Genomic DNA, 24,802 nt, shown 5'->3' with positions numbered 1-24,802 from the left:
GGTGGTGTCGGCGGGAAGAAGAAGAAGAAGAAGAAGAAGAAGGGTCGGCGGACAGCAGGCGGCGGTGCGGCGGTGGAGAAGAAGAAGAAGAAGAAAAAGTGGCGGTGGGGTCGGCGGGCGGCGGGAAGAAGAAGAAGGGTCGGCGGGCGGCGGTGCGGCCGCATGGCGTCCCTCCCCCACACCTTTCTCGGCCCCCCTCCCCCCCCCTTTTCTTTCTTTCTTTCTCCCCCCCCTCTCCCACCCCGCTTCTGTATCCCCTTCTTTCTTTTTTTTCTTTTTTTTATTTATTTTATATTTATTTTATTTTATAATTTTTTTAATAAAGGGTAATTTGGTAGTAAAAAAAATATAATTGGTAAAAAGGACGATTTTAAAACAAACTGAAACTTTATGGACCATTTTGGAGCGAAAAAAAGGCGAGGGACGAAATAAATTTTCAACCCCTACGTTGGGGATCAAAATCATACTTATCCCTTATTTTATTATGAATAATTGAATATGAAACATAAACAGCTCATGAATCATGATGATTTTTGCTTTAACACAATTTCTACAGAGACTACAATTTTCCATTGATCCTTCAAAGACAACTTCAACATAGCCCATCATCTCTCATTCTCTCTTCATCATTTAGTCACATGGTCAGTTGGTCACTGCTCCTTCGCTGCCCCTTGCATCATTCTATTAAAATTATAGGAAAGCTTTCACATATACCACACTACTTTAGTGGAAATGTGCTATTCCATGTACGGTCCGTTTTCAAGTTAATCATTTGTTTTTTACTGTATACGGAAATTACTAAAGAATCCCTAAAATGATACCTAAAATGACAAAAAAGACTAATCTAATAAGCGGCTTTCATGATACCTTGAATTGAGTCTGAGGCGAATTGAGCCAAACTATTGTTCCAATGGCTTGAAGTTATTGGATAGCATTTCGGACTTGTAGAGCTGGGCAAATCCTGAAAAATTTATTGCAAATTATTTGGCCATAATTTTACCATTTTTTCTCACTTGTGCCCAATCATAATTTTTCTACAATACAGTTATCCTCCAAATAAAATTAAAAAAAAAAACTAAAAAATTATTAAAATTTATTATTTTTTATTATTAATTAGTAGAATAAAATATGTTGTTGGATTATTAAACTAAAAGAGTAAAATATCGTTTTTGTCCTCAACGTTTGGGCTAAATCCTATTTGTGTCCCTAACGTTTAAATCGTCCTATTTGTATCCCTAACATTTGTAAAAGTAATTCAATGTTATCCTGGCGTCAATTACACATCATGAGCGCTTTAGTTTGAGTTTTAAAAATCTTTTCTTGAAATTAGAATACAAATGTCTGGGATAGGATCGATGATCTATTTCGAAAAATAGCTCATCAAATGTTGAAACTAATTCCTACAATATTTACACAATTCACTTTTTTAGGGACATAATTGAATCTAAACACAAATAGTGGGTATAATATTAAAATCGAACACATCCAAGTGAGACCTAATTGAGAATGAATACATTCAAGTGAGAATAATTGAAAAATATAATCTAATTTGTTAGTATAATTGATAGTAGGATAACATTGAATCACTTTTATAAACGTTAAGGATACAAATAGGACGATTTAAACGTTAGGGACACAAATAGGACTTACCCCAAACGTTGGGGACAAAAATGATACTTTACTCAAACTAAAATAACTGAATTGATGGCTAAAAATAATGACAAAAAACAATAAATTTTAATATCGCTAGGGAGTTAGTACTTAGTAGGTTTTGTGATTTGTAGTCATTAATTAATCATTATTAATATTTTTAATGGTGTAAAATTACATCTAATAATTTAAGATTACTCACTTTTCTTTTATTAATTAAGTACGGACTAAATTTTAATAAAAATACTAGGCTCTTAGACTTTCTTAATTACCCTCTAACAGTCTAACAATTTTCAAAATTCAATACACATTTATTAATACATTACTTTTATCATCTGAAACAATTAAAATAAAATTTAATTAACTTGTGTTCTAAAAAAATAAGGACACATTTTAAAAAAATAACAATAGAATTTTTTTAATATTTTTGATGTATTTAATGCATTAAAAATATAAAAATAAATCATTTTTGTAATAATTTTTATAAAATATATATTTTTTAATTTTTATGGTATGCTTAATTTATGTTCTTAAGGGACGAGTTAGCAAAATTCTTAAAATAATACTACACAAATAAAATAGTAAAATTTATATATTTAAGGTGATTTACATAAACAATTTAAATGCACTTTAATATTATATCAATGTCCTAAAATAAAAAAGAATAATTTTTTATATCTGATTTATTTATAAGTTTTATTGGGTATACTTTATATATTGTTTTTGGACAACCTTCCAACAACTAAAAGATTCATTCGAAGAACACAGAGACTAGTTGAAGTAATGAGCTCTTAATATATCAATATTGGGGCTTATTACTTCAATAGAGATGATGAAAAATTATTTCGTCTTTTTAGTTGGAGCAATTACTTAGAAGTACATTTTTTGAAATAACCCTCCCTAAACGATCCCATGATCTTGAACTGATCTTACCTGGGATTGCAAATCCCAAGTTTATATATGAAAAGCAGATCTAATTATATTAGTGTCTATAATGATTTTTTTTATAATACTAATCGATAGGACCTCGTTGATAATTGCTACAAGATCTCGTACATTAGAATCCATAGTTATGGTTATGTATCCGAGTCCATTAGTAGGGAACATTCTCCTTTCCAAGTGAAATCTCCTAGTATATGAAAGAGTGAAAAAGTACTTTTGTTGTTGTAGAATAAGAAGCCTTCGTATCTTAATGCATGTATTTAATTTATTCGGAGCTATTAGAGTGGGATTCACTTTTTAAGGAATATGAGTCGAAGCAATAACAAAAATATTTCTAGTGGAACATCTTTCATAATTGCTAGAGAGATAATTCACTAATAGATCAAGAGATAAGTAATTCGATTCATTCACATCTATTGAATAATGGAAATGCAATAACCGTTAGTTGATTAGGACATCCTAATTTTAGAGATAAAGAGGGGCATAAAGTTTTTGTAAAGTGTATGTCTAATTTTTGAGACATTTTCAGTTGTTTTAGAGCCAATATTCTTTTTCGAAATATAATATTAAACAAATGTAATTGCTTCTACAGAATAAATGTAAAAACTAAAAAAAATAATTAATTTAATAAAACGTAAATTATAGTATCATAACTATTTTTTTATCCACAGCCATAAATTTCTTTAATTTCTATTTATATTCTGTTGTGAACATACATTTTTATTTATATAATTTTTATTTTTTATGTTTTTAATATATAAATATTATAATTGATCGAATTTATTTGATCTAAAGATAATTTTATTTTTTTACTTTAAATTTTTTTATGATATTAAAATGATTATTTATTAGATATTATTAAACGAGTATATTTTACATACTCTATTCAATACTTAATAAAATAAATTAATTAACAAAAAATAAAAAATAAATATGTTTATATCTTATAAGAATAAAGATAACTTCTTTATTTGACAAAAATTTATTAATATCTTTTAATTAAAAAATACTAATTATTATATATTATTAAATATATAATATTATAATTAATTGTAAAAAATTTTAATTTTCAATCTCTTTTCTACTAAAATTTAAGATCCATCCTGTCCAAAACTTTTTTTATAGATAAATTGTGATAAGTGGCTGGATATTAAGTTTATCATAAAGATTCATAATAGTACCAAAATTTAATAACACAAATTACACTAAACCAATTATCACCATTTAGTAAGAAAATAGAAATTTTAAGATCCAACCAATCACCAAGATTTAGTAAAAAATGACATAATCACTAAACTATAGTAATAGATTCTCATTATTTAGTATATTTATGTAAAAAAATAAATATATACAATAATTCTTATCGAATCAATCACTTATAATTATTTATAAAATCTTTACATATTTTATTTAAGATTAGAGATGAGAGTAAGTTAAACCAAACTAACCTCAAAATTCAAGTTCAGGTCATCAAAAATTCACTATCCGAACTTAAACTCACGAATTGATTAAATAATAATATAAATATAATCAATAATTTTATATATAAATAAATTATAACTTATATATATTATTTATCTATCAATTATAATTTATTTCTTATTTTAAATTATACATGAAAAGATCGATGACTATAAAATTTTATATCAAAACATTAATTAAATTTATTACATTTTAGTTCATCTTTTATTCAACCTCTAATAAAATAAAGAAAAATATTTCAATTTAGATATGACAAGATAAAAAGTAATGCACAGTTGCACACTCATTTTAATAGGCTTTAGTACTAAAAAACCCGGAAATCGGGGACCTATGGTGGCCAATAGACTCCCAAAAGTTTAAAAAGTTTTTAGTAGTTAGTAATATTAGTTTAATTATATGTTAATATGTAAGTGTGTGTTAGTATGTAGTGTCTACTTATGAAATTTTTTGTTAATGTACTATAATGACGGATTAGTATAATAATTTTTATCTATTTATGAGTAGTGATAATAAAAATAATATAAATTAATAACTTAAAAGCTTAAATAATAAAAATATTAGTCCAATATTTTAGTTGAGACTCGAGATTAATTTTTTTTTGTGTTTATATTTATTATTTCTTGTACAAATACTTTGATATTTTAAATGTTTATATAATTATTTATTTATAAATTTATTGTCCAATATACTTTTTTAAATTGGATTTGAGACTTTGAGTCATGCTTAGTGTAGACTTAACTTGGCATGCATAAAGACATAATTTATAAATAAAATACTCATTTTAAAGTAAAATTAATAAAAAATATTATATTTTTATATTGTAATTGATATTTTTATAATATATAATGTTATTTTTATTTTAAAATATTTTTTATATAAATATTATATAATTATTAAATATAATCTTTAAAAATAAGATTTTATGAATTTATTATATAAAATTTACAAAATTATATATATTGAATTAATTGACCTAATATAAATTGTTGTTTTTAAATTGTCACCAAAACACACTTGTTGTTTTTATATTAAGTTAGACTAAAATTTGAATATTTAAAATAAGTCTAACAAAAATATTAATATTTTATTGCAATACACCAATCACTGTTACAAATTACAATAATCTACACGGTATTTTGTTTCCATATCCAAGGTCCATCAAACCATTAAAAAAAAAAATTCTTAACCCAATATTTTACAATCGGCTCCCCAGGCAATTAGGCAACCGACTTCCCACTATGGCTTGATGCGTTTAGGAAAACACAAGGGTAATTGACAACATGGTGCTTTTGGATAAGGGTATCACAGGTTGAAGGTTTTCCTTGCACTCTCTTTTTATGGAGTATATTGCAGATTTCTGGCAATCAATCATGTCCATTACAATATTTTAATATAGATCTGAACGCCTATAAATAATGGAATAGCAGATTTTCAATAAAGTGGTTTGGTACATGTGAAAACTTTCCAAAATTATAAGGATGTTTTCAAAATTACAAATTACACGTGAAGACAAAATCCTGACCGAATACCTTATCGTACCTGCTATAGCGCTATACCAATAAAGTAAATGGTATATGTGAAAATTTTCCTATTTTATTATGAATATGAAACATAAACAGCTCATGAATCATGATTATTTTTGCTTTAACACAATTTCTACAGAGACTACAATTTTCCATTGATCCTTCAAAAGTTAGTTGGAATTTTCCACGCCTTGCTTTCACATTGCATCTTTCAAAAGATTGCTAGGACATGATTAAAGGTTTTAAGCAATTACATTGCACCTTCCAAAATAACAATTAACAATAACAATTAAAAATTAGAAGTATAGTGTTATAATTAAGAGCCAGCAAGACACTCCACTAAATTTTTTTAATGTTACCACTGAGACCCCGAGTCAATTGACAATTGCCTTTGTCTTTTTGCCAACAAATTATGGCGTGAAACCATCTATGAACCTTACATTATTTTATTACTTAAGGTGTCTAGGGAAATGTTCCTTTTGAAAAAAAAAGAAAGAAAATATTGCTATTTTAATAATTTGTTTCATCATTCAAACAAGAATTTACAAAAATCATGAGTTACTACTTTGAAATTTAAATTATTTTAAGTTACCTCAGAGACTTGCCTGACACCTTGGTTGTACACTTGATTAAGAAAACCACTCTATCAAGTTCACTCTACCCGGCAACCATTGTTCTCTTACCTTTCTCTGAAAATCCATTCACTTTGCTGTTGTTGTTGAGATCATACCATGGCTGGTGCACTTGTAATAATAATAATAAAAAAACTGATTGCTGGAATTTAATTATGATAGTGACAAGTTTTTCCCCCTCAAGTTTTATGTAAACATGACCTAAGGCTCCTTTTAATCAATATTTTATTTCATTTACTAAATTATATATTATATTAATCCTAAAGCCATTAGTTAATCTAAAAAGAAGTTTTACAAAACAAAAAATAGAAAAGGAGTGTGAACAAATTCATGCTGGAAATAAAGCAAAAATATCCCCACTATAAGCCTGCTTTATAAGTCTTGTTATGTTTTGTATTTTTGGTCCAACAATTACAAATCAATATTCTCTTATCACACGACCTCTCCATGTGAAAGGGCCATGCTCACCATCAAAACTTTCAGTGATTGGTTGCCGTATACATCAAAAGGTGGCATGTCATGTCCACATTGATAAGCCATGTGAATTTGTCTCCAAGACCATAAACTCATCAAGTCAATTTCTCTATTATTTGAGTGCACTTTGAAAAATATCTTTCACTTTTTTAGTTTTTACTGTAACGATATCATCACCACCACACAAAACACAACAAATAATTAAACATGTAAGGACACTGCGAACACTTAACTGTGCTTGAGAAAACCCAGATATTTGAGTGCATTGCTATCTACCTACAACCACTTCCCGAGTCACCTTTCTTTCTTTCTTTCTTTCTTTCTTCTCTTTTGTTGTGATCTCATCATCCCCTGAACTTGAGCCTCAATCATGGCTGCAAAACTTCAGGGTAGAGCTTATCTCTCTTCCTTTGTTGATGCTGTTTTGAACAAGCTGTCTTCCCTCGATGTCAACTCAACCCCAGAAGCAAAGAGGTTAGCTGACCAGAAGTTGTTTCGAAGGCTGAGAGCGAGTCTTCGTGCCACTCGACCTGTGCTTGATGATGCTGAGCAGAAGCAGATCCGAGATCAAGAAGTCAACAAGTGGCTTGTTGATCTCCAAGATGCTCTTTATATGGCTGATGACTTGCTCGATGAACTCTCCACTAAAGCTGCCACTGCCACTCCCACTCCCACTCAGAGGGATCCAGGTAACTCTTCTTCCTGGTCTCACTATGTTGATTCAATTTTGGAAGATAGTGATGACGATGAGATGGGGGTAGTGACTAGCATGCAAGACATAGTTGACAAACTAGAGTCTATTGTTGAAGAGAAAGATGATCTTGATCTGAAACAAGGGGTTGCCAAAGATCTGGAGGACATGTCATGGAGAATTCAATCATCCCTGATTGAAAGTTCTGATATATATGGCAGGAACGATGACAAAGAGACCATCATAAAATTTTTGTTAGACGACACTTGTGATGATAATTTGTCTGTGATCTCTATAGAAGGTATTGGTGGAATCGGAAAGACTACTTTGGCTCAATTGGTTTACAACGATGCCAGAGTGAAGAAAAAGTTTGCCATTAAAGCATGGGTGTGTGTTGCAACAAAATTTGACCCGGTTAATGTTACCAAGGCTATAATGGAAGACATAGCTTCTTCTCCTTGTAACATGGTTAACTTGAATTCAATTCAAACAGAATTGAAGGAAAAGTTAACTGAAAAGACATTTTTGGTAGTTTTAGATGATGTTTGGGATAATCAGCAAAACTTGTGGGACAATTTTCTAAAACCTTTTTTGAGTGGGAATAAAGGAAGTAAAATTCTTTTAACTACTCGTACTAGAAATGTTGATTCTGTAATGTCAACTACAAATAGGCATTACAAGTTAGATATATTGTCCGACGAGGATTGCTGGTCTTTGTTTTTGAAACATTCATCTATTTCTACTAGTTCTAGAGAATATGTAATCTTAGAACAAATTGGTAAAAAAATTGTTGAAAAATGTAAGGGATTACCTTTGGCTGTGAAGACACTCGGGGGTTTACTGCGCAATAAGGATAATGTAGAAGACTGGGAGAATATACGGGAAAGTAAAATTTGGGAGCTTTCTGAAGATGAGAGTAAGATTGTTCCTGCATTAAGAGTTAGTTATCACTATCTTCCTTCGCATTTAAAGCGGTGTTTTGTTTATTGCTCATTATATCCTGAGGATTATCAATTTGACAAAGAGGAATTAATCTGGTTGTGGATGGCTGAGGACTTCGTACAAACAATAGAAAGTTACACATTGGAAAATATTGGTCGTGCATATTTTGATGAATTAGTTGCAAGGTCATTTTTTCAGCCTTCTAGTGAAAATGCTAGCTTATTTGTAATGCATGATCTTATGCATGATTTAGCAACATTTTTTGCTGAAAAATTCTATTTCAGAGTCAGTGAATTAGGAGATCCACAAAAGATTTGCAGCAAAACTCGTCATTTGTCATATATGGTAAATCCTCGTGATCCAATTTTAAGACTTGGAGAGGCCTGTAAGGGAGCAATACATATGAGAACCTTTTTGGATGTACGTTTTCCTCATCAGCCAGATGGATTAATTAAGTTAGAAAGTGATTTTTGGCTCTTACAATTACAAACGAGGTGTTTAAGAGTTCTGTCATTTAAATGTTTTCCTATTGAGTCATTGCCTGTTTCAATAGATAAACTGATCCATTTGCATTATTTGGATCTCTCTCACACACCTATCTTGACATTGCCTGAGTCATTGTGTAAATTATACAATCTCCAAACGTTGAAGTTGAGGTGTTGTCAGAAGCTGGAGATGCTTCCTAGCCGGATGCAAGATCTTGTGAACCTGCGCCATCTTGATATAGAAGATGATTTTCAGTTAAAAGAGATGCCAAAAGGCATGAGTGAGTTAAAGCATCTGAACTACTTAAGTAATTACATTGTGGGGAAGCATGTGGATAATGGGATTAGAGGATTGGGAACACTTGACAATCTTCATGGCTCACTTTGCATTTCCAAATTACAGAATGTGAAAGACAGCGGTGAAGCTTTGGAGGCAAAGATGGGTAACAAGAAGCACATCATCATTTTAGACTTGAAATGGCTTCCCAATAATGACGATGACGATGACGATTACGACATGGATGACGATGGGGAGGATGATGGTGATGATGATGATTGTGGTGGTGGTGGTGGTGGTGATATTGTTGATGTTGAAAAAGAGAGAGAGATACTTGAGAAGTTAGAACCTCACCGAAAATTGAAGGAGTTATCAATTTTTAGTTACAGGGGTGAAACATTCCCCGATTGGTTAGGCCTTCCTTGCTACTCCAATATGACTAAATTGAGTTTTTATTTTTGTAAGAATTGCCGTCAGGTTCCTTCACTGGGACAGTTACCGTCTCTGCAGCATCTGTTGATATGGGGAGTTGATGGGTTGGAGAGAATTGGTGGTGAGTTTTACAACAACGCTGAATCATCTCATCAGGGGACACCCTTCAGATCTCTTCAAACTCTGGTATTTCGTGATATGCCTTGCTGGCGGGAGTGGCATATTCCTGATGGGTTTGATGGATTTCTGAAACTTAAAAGCCTTTCAATAGAAGACTGTCCGGTGTTAAGCGGAGATCTACCTGCTCACCTTCCGGCTCTGGAGGAACTTACCATTATTTAGGGCTTGTTTGGGTGAGCTTTTGAGAAAAGATCTTTTTTCGAGTTATCTTTTTTTAAAAGATCTTATAGAGAAGTAAAAGTAATTTTATGTTTGGATATCTCATGTAAAAAGGTCTTTTTATCTATCAATTATGTTTGGGTATAACAATATAAAAGTACTTTTTTGTTCATTTATTACACGAAAAACATCTTTTTTTTAAGGAAAAAAGATCTTTTAAAAAAAGATGTAAATTACAGCTTCTCAAAAAAGATCTTTTTTTGATTTTACTAGTGCTTTTACTTTTACTACTAGAAATTTGCCAAACACGTTAAAAAATAAAAAAAGATCTTTTTTCGTTGAAAAAAGATCTTTTTTTAACAAAATAATGGCGCCCAAACATGCACTTATTGCAAAGAGCTTGCATGTTCACTGCCGAGAGCTCCCAAGCTTCACCAGTTACTTGTAACGGATTCTTATTTACATCATCATGCAGAACCGCATGCGGTAATAATTTCAGACACTGAGCTGGCCAAGTCCGTATTGGAGTGGCTGCCCCACATCCAATGGCGGTGTGTCCAACGTTTGATAATCGAGTATTATACGTCAGCAATATCAGTTTCGGGAGATTATTTGCCCAATTCATTACCATATCTGCAAATCACTGGGTGTTCAAAATTAACATTCTCAGAGCCACTGCAACCCAAGTCCCTAACGGAGTTAGTTGTCGAAGAATGTGATTCGCTGACGTTGTTGCCATTGGGGGCCCTTCCAAATCTCAAGAAACTCTCAATCTCAAAATGCCGCCGTTTAGTATCAGTGCCGTGGCTAGGCTTTGCTGCGCCACACCTAGAGGAACTTGAAATAGAAGCTTGCCCAGAAATGGATTGTCTTGGAGAGGAGTGCCTCCCGCCGAGCTTGACAACTCTTGAGATCGTTGGCTGCGAGAAACTAGAGAGGTGGATAACATCAAAGGGTTTGCAGAGTGAAGGCCTTACCCATCTTATCCTTGGACAATGGAAGGAAGTTAAGTGGTTCCCCAGAGAGGGTTGCCTTCCTGCTTCCCTCAAGTCTCTACAATTGTCGAACTTTTTAAATCTGGAGATGCTAGACTGCAAGGGCCTTCACCATCTCACCTCCCTCCAACAATTAAAAATTGAATACTGTCCAAAATTAACAATCTCAGAGCCGCTGCAACACAAGTCGCTAAAGGAGATACACGTGAGTGACGTGACCCGGTGTGATTCACTGACGTTGTTTCCATTGGGGTCCCTTCCAAAACTCGAGGCACTCTTTATCTCAAAATGCCACCGTTTAATATCCATGCCGGGGCTAGGCTTTGCTGCGCCCCACCTAGAGAAACTTGAAATAGCGGCTTGCCCAGAAATGGATTGTTTTGGAGAGAAGTGCCTCCCGCCGAGCTTGAAAACTCTTCGGATCGTTGACTGCGAGAAACTAGAGAGGTGGATAACATCAAAGGGTTTACAGAGTCAAGGCCTTACCCATCTTTTCCTTGAAAATTGGAATGAAGTTAAGTGGTTCCCAAGAGAGGGTTGCCTTCCTGCTTCCCTCCAGTCTCTAAAATTGTCGTACTTTTCAAATCTGGAGACGCTAGACTGCAAGGGCCTTCACCATCTCACCTCCCTCCAACAATTAACAATTGATAAGTGTCCAAAGCTGGAGAATATCACACAACAAAACCTGCCTGCCTCCATATCAAAACTCCTCATCAGGGGAGAATGTCCATTGTGGAGTAAGCTGGAAGAGATGAACGACCCACGGATTCAATTCAGAAAAGGGTAATTGTTTTTGCTCTCATCTTCCCTAGACTCACTGCACACTCTCCAATTACAATGCTAATTGTTCCCACCAAACATTCTCTTTGCCTTGTTAATATGCCGAACCAATTTTTCCCCTTGATTGCAGACTAGGAGGATGAGTTTCGTTGATTTCCGCAACATGCAAGGATTCTGTCTATTAATATGTTAAGGAGGAGGTGCGTTCGTACTTTATGAAATATATTATTCGTTTGATTTGCAAAGTCATACCGATTTCTCGAATTACGAAAACAGAACATACTTTAGTTATGCCATTTAATTTCAGTTTTCTATTTCTGTCAGATTTTAGTTCATACAATTTTGCTTTATATTTTTAAATTTTTGGACTCTGTTTATCTCATAGAAATCTCTTATGTGATGCCTATCTGAAATTTTCATCTTTAATCCATAATGATTAAACCAAGGTTCTTGAAGAGAGAAAGACCCACAAATTAAATCCGAAAGTCATGACAAATGTAATTAGGAAGCAAACGGCTTGTCATCAGATTTCATTTCTCTGTTTTTACATTTGTGCCATTTTGGGTACTTCCGAGACAAGTAATAGATTTTGAAGGTGCTCTAATTTTTATTTCAGTTTGACAAGTTTTCTTTTTTCCCGCATACTCTTGCGTTGGGTCTTCCTCATTTGACTTCATCGAATTCTATGATGTGTTGCTAATCTCACTTTCATCATCTTCAATCAAAATTGATCTGCCCAACATTTTTGTAGTTTTTTTTTAGTATCCCACTATGCTTCAATATCTACAATATTTGATATACTAATGTGTTGTATGTTGGTTTCCATTTATAATTGGTAAGGTGGAGGCAGGAATTTCAATTCATGGATGTGGGAAGGTGAGAATGGGGGTGCGCTAAAGTAAGTTTTGGCATATGTTCAAGCTTTGATGTTATTTATTATTTGAAATTTTCTACGATGCCTCCCACTTTTTCCTTGTCTCCATCTAATTATACTTTCCTCTGTCCAAAATGCAGAGTTGAATGTTCCAAGAAATTCATAGATATGATAATGCAAGCATTCTATGAAAACCAGTCCAAGGATGTTGTGGTTTCAAGCGTCTTGTGAGTGCTTGGCACAGCACACACTTCATCCTTTTAGATGGGTAATTGCAATAGAAAATTTCTCATCTTTAGTTTAGAAGTCATAACCTGCAGAACCTCAGTTCCCATGCCGTAATGAAAAAATTAAATTGATTACATATTTGTATCTAAACGTAATTCTAGCTCCATTGGTTGGTTTATGTTTTCATCTTTCATAAAACAAATGTTCTTCTACTTTCTAACCAATCAGCATTTTGCGGTACTATCTCATTATGCTTATTATAATAAAACTGGTCAATTTTTGTTCTATGCAGGTTTCTCATGATCCAGACCCTGAAATACAATATGGATTTCTTTGCTGGAATGCTGAAATACAATACGACTGGGACTGCCATTCATTCAAGTTTCATGGTCAACCATTACTAGTTCATTAAGTCCAAACTCAGTTTTACCAAGGAATACCCTGAGTTTGAGTTGGGAACTTAGAATAAGTGTTGGTTGTAACACCATTCTGTATATTTTAGTTAGGGTGTTAATTTCTGCTTTGCTCTTTCGGTTTGAATCTGTTTCGAATCTCTTATTCTATTGGCTAGTTTCCTCGCATATATAAGATTGCCTTTTGTATCTTATGTATAATCAATGAATGAGGTTATTCGGTTTCATATCATTTATCTCACATAGTCCTGAAGCTTTTTCTTTCTACACATTTTATGTTGCAGCACCTTCATCATGCCTAGTGTCAATAGAGGGCATTAAGATTCCTAAGAAACAAGATAATTTCTGTTTGCTTAGTTTGTTGAGTATGCAGTTTTTCTTTACTCACTATTTGTAGTGTAAATTTGTAAATTGGAACAAACATTATAATGTCGATGTTTTCATTCTAAATGTGATAGGAAAATGACGCTAAAGGAAAAGATACAAAAGTAGGTCAAGTATGGTGCATTAAAGAAGAAAAAATGAGGCTTACTATGTATTTGAAAGAAGGAAATCTAAGTAGAAAGCTCTTCTTTTGGAAGCATTTTTTCGAAAAGCATGAATGTAAGAAAGGCAGTACACGTGACCAAAGAAAACTGTAAGAAGGCAACTTCAAATTTGGAAAGTGTTGTATCATTCTTCTTGTATTCTGGATATTCATCAAGTGTGTGCTTTCACTGCTTTGTGTTGAGTGAAAAGACAAATGAAGAAACTAGTTAATTTAATATGCATTAAGTTGTTTTAGTTTTTGTACATAAAGATGTAGTATCAGATTATGAACTAGTCTCTTAATACAGCGGTATAGTATATTATGTTCCATATACAGACTTTCCTGTAAAAAATTCATGCTAGAAAGAGCAACAAGAACATGTTTTTCATTTGTTAATTTGATAAAGAAAGCCTGTGTCTATGCGCTAATGTGATGAGTGCACAGTTCAATATCTTTGAGGAAAAAACAGTGGATCGCGCCAGGTAGGGGTCGAACCTACGACTTTCTGCTTAGGAAACAGACGCTCTATCCACTGAGCTACAGGCGCTTCTTAGAAGTTTATTTCTTATTTAGTTTTTGAAGATTTTTGTCATTGATCACAGATAATATCCTTCTTAGTATGAGATATTGTGTTATATTTTCACTTTTCAACATATTAGTGTCATGTACCATAGGTAATATAATATGTTTTTGGGTGTTTTATAGAGACAAACAAGATGCTTCTTCATATGGATATAGATATGCATTTAATATCCTACATATACGGTGACACTAATATGTCTATATTGATGCTATCGTATTTTAGTTTACCTAGTACATGGCATTATTCCCCTTGGTGTGCTCACTAAATCTTTCTTAACTATTTTAAAGTTCATGTTAATAATAATAATAATAATATGGGTTAATTATGATTTTGGTCCTAACGTAGAGCCTGAAAATCGATTTCGTTTTCAACTTTTTTTTCGCTACAAAATGGTCTCCAAAATTTTAGTTTATTTTAAAATCAATATTTTTATCAATTTTTTTATTTTTTATTACCAAATTACTCTTCATTAAAAATTAAAAAAAAAAGAGCCACGGGACGGAGAAAGAAAATCGGGGGTTTGGGGGAGGGAGAATCGGGGGGAAGGGGAGGGAAGAAGAGGGAAGGGGAGGCCGCACCGTCGCACCGCTGTAGCGCCGCACCGCCGCTTGAAGGGGAAATAAAGAGCAAGAGAGGAGAAAGCTAAGGGAGAAGAGAGAGATCGGAAGGGAGAAAGCTAAGGGCCACCGCCGTTGCTCCTCGCCGTCGCCGCTACCGCTCCTGCTCCTCGTCGTTCAGTCCTCGCCGCTCGCACTGCTACCCGCGACCTTGCCGCTGCTCCACGACGTTCACCGCCTGCCGCTTCTTCTTCTTCTTCTGTAAACTGGATTTTTTGTGTAATTTCTGAATTTTTAGTTTTGAATTTTGTTGATGGTTCTGAGTTTTGATTGTTCTGGTTTTTTGAGTTCTGATTTTCTGAGTTTTAATTTTCTGAGTTCTGAGTTCTGATTTTCTGAGGTGGGGGTGGTGGTGGGTTCTTGTGTTGATGATGATGGTGGGGTGGTGGTGGGTTATGTTTTGAGTTTTGTTGTTCTTTTGATGATGATGATGATGATGACGACGACCATGATGATAATGGTGGTGGTGGTGGGTTCTTGTTCAGCTTGGGTTTCTAGTTGATTTTGGGAGAAGTTCTGATGATGATGATGATGACCATGATGATACTGGTGGTGGTGGTGGATTCTGGTTTGGTGTAGATTTCTGTTCTACTTCTGTTGAGTTTGGTTGATTTTGGGGTAAAGGGAAAGGGTATTTTCATTCGAAGGACGATTTTAAAACAAACTGAAATTTTGAGGACCATTTTGTAGCGAAAAAAAAAAAAAAGATCGGAAACGAAATTGATTTTCGGCCTCTAGGTTGGAACCAAAATCATACTTAACTCTAATAATATAAGAGAAAGAAGAGTCAATATTATAAGTGTCACATTTTACAGAAATTTCGTTGGTAAATAAGTCAATTTGTAATCTTCTTTCTTTGTGCAACTCAACTAAGTGCAAGAAATTATAATGCTATTACACGAGTTAGTCATACATACACATAGGTTCATTGGTTCCTTAAAATATCTGCATAGATTAAGTGAATTTCAACAATATGAATCTAGGGTCCATATCCTAGTTTACCATCCAAATCTCTCTCTTCAAAGCCTTCTTCAACTTTCACCAATTCACTTCTTGCCATTTCAAGATCAACTTCAACAGAAGCAACCATTGCCTCCAGCTTCTTCATTTCCATCTCCAGAGCAGCCACATTCTCCTTCACACTTTGCACTTTAGCGGATCTCTCCGTGTAATTTTTCATACTTAAGGCGGATTGAACATGTGGCTCCAGCCAAGTTAAATCAAATCTAAACGTCTCAAGTTCTCCCCATAAGATTTGAAGATTGCTACAAGCCTCTTCATCCATATCTCTCACCTTTTTAGTCCTGAGAAAATGCAGAACTCTTCCCAAATCCGTGAATGCCCATTCGCTAAACCTTCGACTTCTCTTCTTCTAGCATTAAATAACTGAGGGATGCTTTGCACATACTTCGTCAAGAAGCGAAACCAACGCTTTTTCTATTTTTCCTAAACTCCTGGAATCAACAAGCTCGTCAATTGAGATTGCACACATGTCCATAGATGAAGGATGATCAACATGTTCAATAGGCTTTAGCAGGCACTTCAACAGGAACTGGTGGAGCAGGTTGATCAACATTTTCTCAAGCTCTAGGGTGCTGACGGAAATCTTAGCTTCAATTATACAAGTGTCATTCACAATAAACCCCTTTCTAAGATTATAAAAGTCAGCTAAATGTAAAAATGAATTGAAGCCCCAGTCACTCTCTTTGGCATTGAATGTGTGTTGAGCTTCTGAAAAATCCATATATACATATCAAGAGTCAACCAGGGTCAACTAATTGTAAGTAGAACATTCGTTAACACCATGCTAGTATTGCAGATTAGATAAAACTCATAATGAATTAGAAAATAGCAATGTTGTTGTCATACAATTGGAGTGGTTTTGAGAACTTGTAAAATTGGTATTATTCAGACCAAACTTGTAAAGAAAGTAATCTATATAATAATAACAGGCATGCTACACATTTATGTAACCATATAATTAAGTTGCCCTAAATCCAAAGAATCACCAAAACACTATGCATATTATAACATACATGACCCATGTGTAGAAATGAGTGCATAAGCTTAAGTAGTCAAAACCAAAAAAAAAAAATTTAAAATCGAACAAAGCATAAGGGCACGAGGGCAAGGGAGAGGGAGATATAAAAGTTACCTTTTGCTTTTGTGGGCCGAAAATATAATTCATTATTCACATTGTTTACCATTTTCATTTTTTATCTAGTAGAATTTAATGCATAAATAGTTAATACTCTTCAGATTATATATTTTGATAAATATTATATTTAAATAATTTAAATAAAAAAATCCCAAATATCATACTATATGCCTGTTTGCCAATTTTTGCTAATATCACAAAATTTAGAAAAGAAATATTTTTTTTTATTATTTAAATAAAAAAATATTAATATCTTAAAACTATTTTAATACAGTACTTTTTGAGTATTATTTTCGATACATTTAAGAAATTAACTGATTTAGAATTAAAATTTACATTGAAATTAATAGGTGAATAAAATCGATCTCATCTTAAAGAGATGATATTACCTTGATGAAAAACCAATAAAATTTTTACAATTTATATAACTATTAAATAATATAAAATTCTAAATGAAGTAAAACTAAATATAAATCTCATTTTTAGTTTCAAATAATTATATATGATATATAGTCCTAAGTGTTATTTTATGAAATCCAAAATAAGATTAAACTTAAAATTAGCTCGAGAGATGGTCTTATTAAGAGAATATGCATGTATTATTGTTTCTTCTTTAGATTTTACTACTATCTTGTTATTGAGTCAACCAACATGTCTATATTGATACTATGGTATTTTAGTTTACCTAATATATGGCATTATTTCCTTTGGTCAGCTCAATAAATCTTTCCTAACTATTTTTTTTTTATTAAAGTTTTTTTTTTACTAAAGATAGAGAGAGTCGAACCCACAATATGGAGAGATTATGCCATTAACTCATTGGCATCTTTTCTATTTATTTTAAAGTTCATGTTAATAATAATAAATAAGTATAATAACTTCTAATATTAGGTGATATATGTACACAAACTCTTAGGTTTTTCATAACTATAGTAGCTTCCCTAAAAGAGGGGATCAATATTAGCTTCGGTAGAAATAAGTGTCAGTTGGATTATGGTTTGTTTGGGGATGTCGTGACATTTGATGCGACATATCAGAAAAATAAGTATGTGTCCACTGGTTGTGTTTTCTGGAGTGAATCACCATAATCAAACAATTGTGTTTGCCACTGCGCTAGTTGCAAATGAGAATGAGAAGACTTATATCTGGTTGCTGCAACAGTTTCTGGACGCTATGAAGGGTAAAGCACCTGGGTGTGGGATAACAGATGGGCATGGAGCAATGAAAAAGGCAATCGAAGTGGTGTTTTCTGGGGCCTATCACCGTTTGTGTGCATAGCATCTGCTGAGGAATGCCACTTCTAACCTAAGCAACCCCACATTTACTTCTAAATTTAAGAAATGCATGCTGTTCGATTATGAGGTGTCGGAGTTTGAAGATCATTGGCATTATATGGTCGAGGCGCTTGGTCTGTCTGATAATCAATGGATTTCTGACCTTTACTCTAGGAGAAGGATGTGGGCAACTGCACATATACGGGGCAACTTCTTTTGGAATTTTCGTACAACGTTAAGGTGTGAAGGATTGCACTCAATGCTAGGTAAATTTGTCCAGTCTTGCCATAATTTGAGGGACTTTGTTGAGCAATTTATGCGTTGCATATCCCAAATGAGGTCCAGGAAAGCACACTTTGATCTGTTATCCGTGGTTGGGGAACCAGTGCTACAGAGTCCATTTCATGATTTGGAGAGGTCAGCTACAAGGAAACTCACAAGGGCAATTTTTTTCAACTTCAGGCCCATGCTTTTCCGCGCTTGCACACTTAAGGTACGAACACACACATGGAGCCAGACTTTTGATACATTCACTTTGTCGAGGTCAGGTAATGCGCGTAGGGAGTGGCAAGTGTGTCACTATGGTGATAGTAACAGTTTCAAGTGCTCTTGCTTGCGAATGGAGTCCTTTGGTATACTGTGTGATCACATTGTAGCAGTACTGAAATATTTGGAGATGACTAACATACTAGACAGTCTTGTTCTGGATCGTTGGTCCAAGAGTGCTCACTCGAAAGTAAGGACCTTTGTGGAGAAAGGTCCATTTTGCTGAGATTCAACGATCACCTGCCGCAATTGGATGTTGAATGATCTATGCAACGAAATGTGTGTTCTTGCGTGTCGTCATGAAGCTGAATTTGCTGGCATGACGGATAAAGTTCTTCATGAGATAGAGCGGATGAAAAAGATTAAGTATTCTGGTGATGCAAGGGGTCTGAATGAAGTTGGGGAAGCTTCAACACTAGAGGGCTGTGTGAGGGATCCACAGTTGGTGCGGTGTCGAAAGAGGCAAAGAAAGGAAACGGTGAAGGGAGTGAAGAGGTGCGGTCTTTGTCGCCAGACATGGCATAATCGACTATCCTGCCACTTAAATCCCAACAGCAGAATGAATACACAAAAGGTGCATCATACTTTGGTGCTGAGGTGAAGGTGAAACTGGCACAATGGAGGACTCGTCTAAGGAGGAGGAGGTAACACTTTGTCAACAAATTTGTTTAGTCGTCATTTTCATTTAATATATTGACCATTTATCGATTGGTAGTTCATGGCTAACTGAATGTATCATTGTAGCTGGCATGGGACGATGCAGCGGACGTTTGGCTTGGATGAGGGCTATGATTCACAGGGCACAATTTAGTAACCATTCCTGTGGTTAGTGCGCTCACAGCTCAATCCAGTGGGAACGTGGGTCTTCATATTAGGCAAAGGTTATTCAGCAGGTGTTTTAGTTTCTTAGAAGATCATGCGTGATGTTCTATGTTTGGACAAACAATAGCTAGCTATAAAAAATTCTGTTTTGGACTGTTATACTTCAAAATTGACTATATTGTGGTCGCCATATGACATTAATTTGTAACGCGCTATATTGAAATTGGAAATTATTCTAGAGCATCCACGGTGCTGTATGAATTGAAATTGCAAATTAGTCTAGAGCATCCATGGTGCTGTATGAATTGAAATGGTAAATTAATCTAGAGCATCGATGGTGTTGTATGAGACTTTAGAAGGCAAGATTAACTGTAGTAACTAAAGATAAAGAAGACTTATATTTATAAAAGTACTTACTTAAACGTCATAAGACTGTATCATGTACAAAAAGTTAAGTCTAGGTCTCTAGGAGTTCTAACATATCAACAGATAAAGTTTTTGCCAAATCAGAAAAGGCAATCCAAAATAACATGGTCAGCTTGTTCATCAACCCAGTTGGATTCATTCAAAGTCAACAAATTGGACCAACAACTCCACGTCTGGGTTGGTCCTGGAGATCTCAAACACGGCCGACTTCTCCTCAGTTATGTTGCACTTGCACAAGAAATCCGCCAACCCTCCGCTGATGGTGCCACAATTGCGCCTTCTATTGCCCCCGTATCTACCGTAGATGGCCCAGACGAAAATGTCCCCTGCACGCAGAGTGATCATCACATCATCGCTGACGTCCTCTCCAAAGTGCGGCACATTTGGCTGGACAAACCAAAAATGAGAAGGAGATGTACTTAAAGGCATGTGTAACATGAACGCAATGTGCATGAAGTCAGCCAGAATGAAACGGCCACTATTGATGATGGCATTATGAACAGTTAGCATGCAATTGGGTGCTTGTTTCCCAATAAATTGGAATTTAAGAACAACATAGAAGGCATTACCAACAAATTTGTCTAATGAATTTCAACTCAACAACAGCTCCACCACATAGCCAATCATTAACAATTAAGCAACAGCACAACACACAAGATGTGGACCACGTACAACGGCACATAGACCAACAATATAAGGAGCAGCAAAAGAACAACACTTAATGTGGACCACCTAGGTCGCCACATTACCTTCAATAGTGGGAACAATAGGGAAACAAAACAGATAATGTGAACCCCATTTGAACTATAACTCATGGGTTTAATTATTTAATTCTTGCTATAATATATATCATATAAGAATGATATATACATCATAGTACTTCAAGTAATAATAATTCATTTAAATTATAAAATCTAAAAAGCATATATATGATATAAAATAGGTGAATTTATGTATGTTAACTTAAATATAAAAATAAACTTGTCTAATAAAATAAAGCACTAAAATTTAATTTAATAATTAAATTAATTTAAAGATCAAAGTCTTTAAAAAAATAAAGACAAAAAACATAATATAAATAAAAAAACATAAAAATAAAAATATAGACAAAAGTATAGGTTGTACATATTTCAAACTAAAATAATGAAAGCTAAAAAATACGAAAATTTAGAATAATTATTAATATTATTTTTTATTATAATAATATAAGTAAATTATAATTAGTGTCTGAGAAGTTATCAGAAATGGATGTTAACTATACTCCGTTTAAACTACGCTAAATATGGATAAATTAATTTGACATTCATTAAAAATTAAAGTTAAGCTAATAAAATTATTAAATAATTTAATACGTAATTTTAATTAGTATTTTGTACAATTTTAATAAATTAATGTGAGGACAGTTATGTTTTGCTCGGACAATTTATGAAATGGATAAATTTATATTTACATTATACAATTAATTTTACGGTTCCGCTACGTTACCAACAACATATCTGTCAACTTCTACCAATTTCTGCCAACTCTTATTTATAATTGTGTTTCATGGAAGTGTGTTCGTGGATGTGTCTAATAAAAATGTCTTTTTTATAGCTGTGTTTAATAGAAGTGTCTTTATAGATATATTTTCTGGATGTGTCTCTTTATATATGTATTTAAAATATATTAATTATTAGACACATCCACGAACACACTTCCATAAAACACAATTATAAATAAGAGTTGGCAGAAGTTGGCAGATAATATGTTGGTACCCTATACTTTTCCTTAATTTTATAAGTTAGGTTACACCTCATATAATTTTTTATCCAAGTCCTTTTAAACTTGTCCAACACCAAAAAATCTAATCCCATTAAATAAGCATGTATTACACACGCCAAAACTTGTTCACTTATTCATTCGCCCCTTCATTATGAAACAACGTTCCTTCTTCAATCTCAAAATCATTACTGGAGAAGTTCAAGTATCTCTCAAAATCTCTCAAAACTCATTTGTGTTCTCTGCGGAAACTGTTGCTACTTCAGAATCACGTCAAACTTTTAAAAGAAAGAAGAAAAAACAAACAAAAATAAGAACAGAGACTCCGTAAGGTATAAAAAAACTGTTGTTATTATATTCATTTAATTTCTCTCAAAACTCGTGTTTTTCCTAGTTCGATTTAAGGTTTAGTAGATTGAGTTGCTTCATTTAGTAAATCGACTTATTTTGATTCCATTTTTATTGCGTAACTAGGGCATATAAATAGAAAATGTGTTGTTATTTTCTTTCTATAATATGTTCATTGGTTCATTGGTGTTGGTGATTTACATTCACTTTATTGTTAGTGTGTTCAATTGAGTTCTTTTAGATGCAGAAATATTTTTCTTGTTTATTGAATATTTATGATGTTTTATTCAAAACATGAACGAAATTTGATTTAGTAGAGTTGGTCATTTTGATTCATTTGATTATTAAGTGTTCAATAGAGTTATTTTGCACATGCAGAAATATTTTTCTTGTTTATTGAATGTTTATCACATTCTATTCAAATCATAAATAAAGTTCGGTTCAATAGAATTGCTGATTTTAATTCATCTGATTGTTATGTGTTTAGTTAAAATTTTTTGCATGCAGAAATATTTTTATGACTGTTTGAATTTTTATCATGTTTTATTTTAAACATTAAGAGAGTTCAATTCAGTGGGATTAGTCATTTTGATTTATTTAATTAAAATATAAATCCTTGTGCTTGTCGTTATATTAAGTGAAGTATTGATAAAAATTTTTTGTATTTACAACAAAAATGAAAAAAATGATAGTAATCAAAGAGCAAGCCGCGGTATAACGGTGTAATCCCAAATGGTTCTCATATAAAAGTAGCTTCAAATAACACTCAAGTTCTCACAACAGCAACAATTACATTTTTTTTTTCTTATTGGAGAAAGAAAGAAACTTCTCATTCATGGTTTGATACTTTGATGATCAACGTTATATTTCTACAGCTGCCCAATAATTCTCACAAAATAACTGAAATATTATTATAAAATAGCAGGGAGTAAGTGAATTCTTGTTGACATTTCATATTTATGAGAAATACGAAATAAGAAACTACATATATATTAACAGAGAATACTAGAATAGAGATAATACGTACAAGTTTATTTAGATAGACGCAAAGTGCAGGCAAACGGAATGTAGAAGGTAATAGGATGATGAAATCATATTCATATTTTTATATATAAAACGGAGGAGCAAATTGGTCCAAAGATTCATTCCTAGTTATGATGATACAGTAGTATCGATGTCTAATCTAATTGGTTGCACAATAATCAGTATCTTTTTTTATGTTGAACATACATGGGAAAATGTTAAGAGTAATAATAATTCTTCTCGTTTTATTTTATTTGAATTACGTTTCCGAGCAGGGACGGATTCAAGTTTATGGAAGTGTGGGGGCACTACCCAGTGGAATTTAAATTTTTTAATTAATATATAATAATAAAATTTATTTGTTTTTATTATATAATTAAATTTGATCCCACTATGATTATACTTCATTCATCAACTTTAATTATATAAAAATAAATGGTAATTCAATATTTAAATGAATTTGTTATAATAACTTAAAAAAAACGAGTGAAATAAAATAAGTATAGATTTGTTATTTTATAATTATAATTAATAAATAAATTTAAAATTTGAAAAAATCTGTTTATATACTTAGTGAATATTACTATTGTGCCTTGTGTATATGTGTATATATATATACATATATTTGATTATTTGTTCAAAATAGAAATAACTATTAATTTAATATCCAAAAGATTCAAGCGCAGATAAAAAAATTTCCTAAATGATTTGAAAATTGTAATAAAAATAACTAATAAATAATATATTTATTAAAAGTGATAAAAAAATTTAGTATTTAACCAATGACATATCTATTTAATCTTAAATTGTTTTGTCAACATTTGAATAAATATTTAAAAGATGCATAAAAATATTTAGAGCAAAATTTGATCTCTAAATTTTTTTTTTCAAAAAAATTTATTCACAATTAAAATTTTTTTAAATAATTCACTTGACATAAAATTATAAATTTTTAAGAATAAAAAGATCTTATTTTTTTAATATTATTTACAAAAAATTACAACAAAATATCACATCTAAAGTCTTTTTTTAGAATATATATTTAATTTATATTTAGTTTTTTGGAACTTTTTTTATATTGACTATTAAAATTAAAATGGTTAAATAAATAATAATAATAAAATAAAAAATACTGTTTATTTATTGATATTTTTTTTAAAGTTAATTTTAGCTTTTTTTTTGGGACAACATCAGTTGAAATTTTTTTTTTTAAATATGAATATTATAAAGAATCAATTTCATAATCGATCATATGAAAGATGAATTTTTAAATAATTATTTAACGACGTATATAAAAAGAAAGATATTTGATTATATTGACAATAAAAAAAATTTCTTAATCTTTTCAAAATGAAATTTAATTTTTATATTATTATTTTAATATTTTAATTTGTTAGTTAGATAATTTAAAGATTAATTATATTTTATAATAACAAAATATAATTATAAAGATTATTATCATATTATATATATATATATATATATATATATATATATATATATATATATATATATATATAAAAGATGGCTTTTCCCGGATGAAATGGTTGTTGCTATCT

The 24,802-nt window shown here is 32.2% G+C and overlaps 3 protein-coding genes and 1 non-coding gene across 5 annotated transcripts; 2 read left to right on the top strand and 2 right to left on the bottom strand.

The window, feature by feature from the left end:
• The first annotated feature begins 6,920 nt into the window (after positions 1-6,920).
• LOC107628003 (putative disease resistance RPP13-like protein 1) lies at positions 6,921-13,385 on the top strand. 2 transcript variants are annotated; one of them, XR_015905001.1, is made up of 6 exons: positions 6,921-9,883; positions 10,345-11,647; positions 11,775-11,844; positions 12,485-12,542; positions 12,659-12,786; positions 13,039-13,385. XR_015905001.1 is itself a non-coding variant. In XM_088504175.1 (2 exons), the coding sequence occupies exons 1-2, from the start codon at positions 7,074-7,076 to the stop codon at positions 11,649-11,651; spliced, it is 4,191 nt and encodes a 1,396-aa protein (XP_088360301.1). In that variant the 5' UTR covers positions 6,921-7,073. The 2 variants fall into 2 exon arrangements, 1 of the variants encoding a protein (XP_088360301.1); XM_088504175.1 differs by lacking the exons at positions 11,775-11,844; positions 12,485-12,542; positions 12,659-12,786; positions 13,039-13,385 and having other exon boundaries at positions 6,921-9,868; positions 10,256-11,651.
• A 777-nt stretch (positions 13,386-14,162) lies between these two features.
• Positions 14,163-14,235, bottom strand: TRNAR-CCU (transfer RNA arginine (anticodon CCU)). Its single transcript has one exon. It is a non-coding gene; the product is annotated as a tRNA-Arg (tRNA).
• Positions 14,236-15,867: 1,632 nt separating this feature from the next.
• Positions 15,868-16,632, bottom strand: LOC148575466 (uncharacterized). The gene is given in 1 exon segment (XM_088506247.1): positions 15,868-16,632. A coding segment is annotated over 1 exon segment (765 nt).
• A 1,461-nt stretch (positions 16,633-18,093) lies between these two features.
• LOC107628002 (protein FAR1-RELATED SEQUENCE 5-like) lies at positions 18,094-19,092 on the top strand. The gene is made up of 2 exons (XM_016330805.1): positions 18,094-18,276; positions 18,385-19,092. Exons 1-2 carry the CDS (start codon positions 18,094-18,096, stop codon positions 19,090-19,092), a joined length of 891 nt encoding a protein of 296 aa, XP_016186291.1.
• The last annotated feature ends 5,710 nt before the right edge of the window (positions 19,093-24,802 follow it).

This window comes from Arachis ipaensis, chromosome B2 (genome assembly GCF_059453495.1).
Source record: "Arachis ipaensis isolate K30076 ecotype BB chromosome B2, ASM5945349v1, whole genome shotgun sequence".
Classification (NCBI taxonomy): domain Eukaryota; kingdom Viridiplantae; phylum Streptophyta; class Magnoliopsida; order Fabales; family Fabaceae; genus Arachis; species Arachis ipaensis.
The sequence above is the reverse complement of the archived record's forward strand: the minus strand, read 5'-3'. Positions and strand labels throughout refer to the sequence as shown.

Bases quoted from the DNA above. Each gene is read 5' to 3' on its own strand.
- LOC107628002 (XM_016330805.1), top strand. From the start codon at position 18,094: ATGTGTCCACTGGTTGTGTTTTCTGGAGTGAATCACCATAATCAAACA. The intron at 18,277-18,384 runs GCAATCGAAGTG...TCTAAATTTAAG, and splicing joins GGCATGGAGCAATGAAAAAG to AAATGCATGCTGTTCGATTA.
- LOC107628003 (XM_088504175.1), top strand. From the start codon at position 7,074: ATGGCTGCAAAACTTCAGGGTAGAGCTTATCTCTCTTCCTTTGTTGAT. The intron at 9,869-10,255 runs TTAGGGCTTGTT...CCAAACATGCAC, and splicing joins CTGGAGGAACTTACCATTAT to TTATTGCAAAGAGCTTGCAT.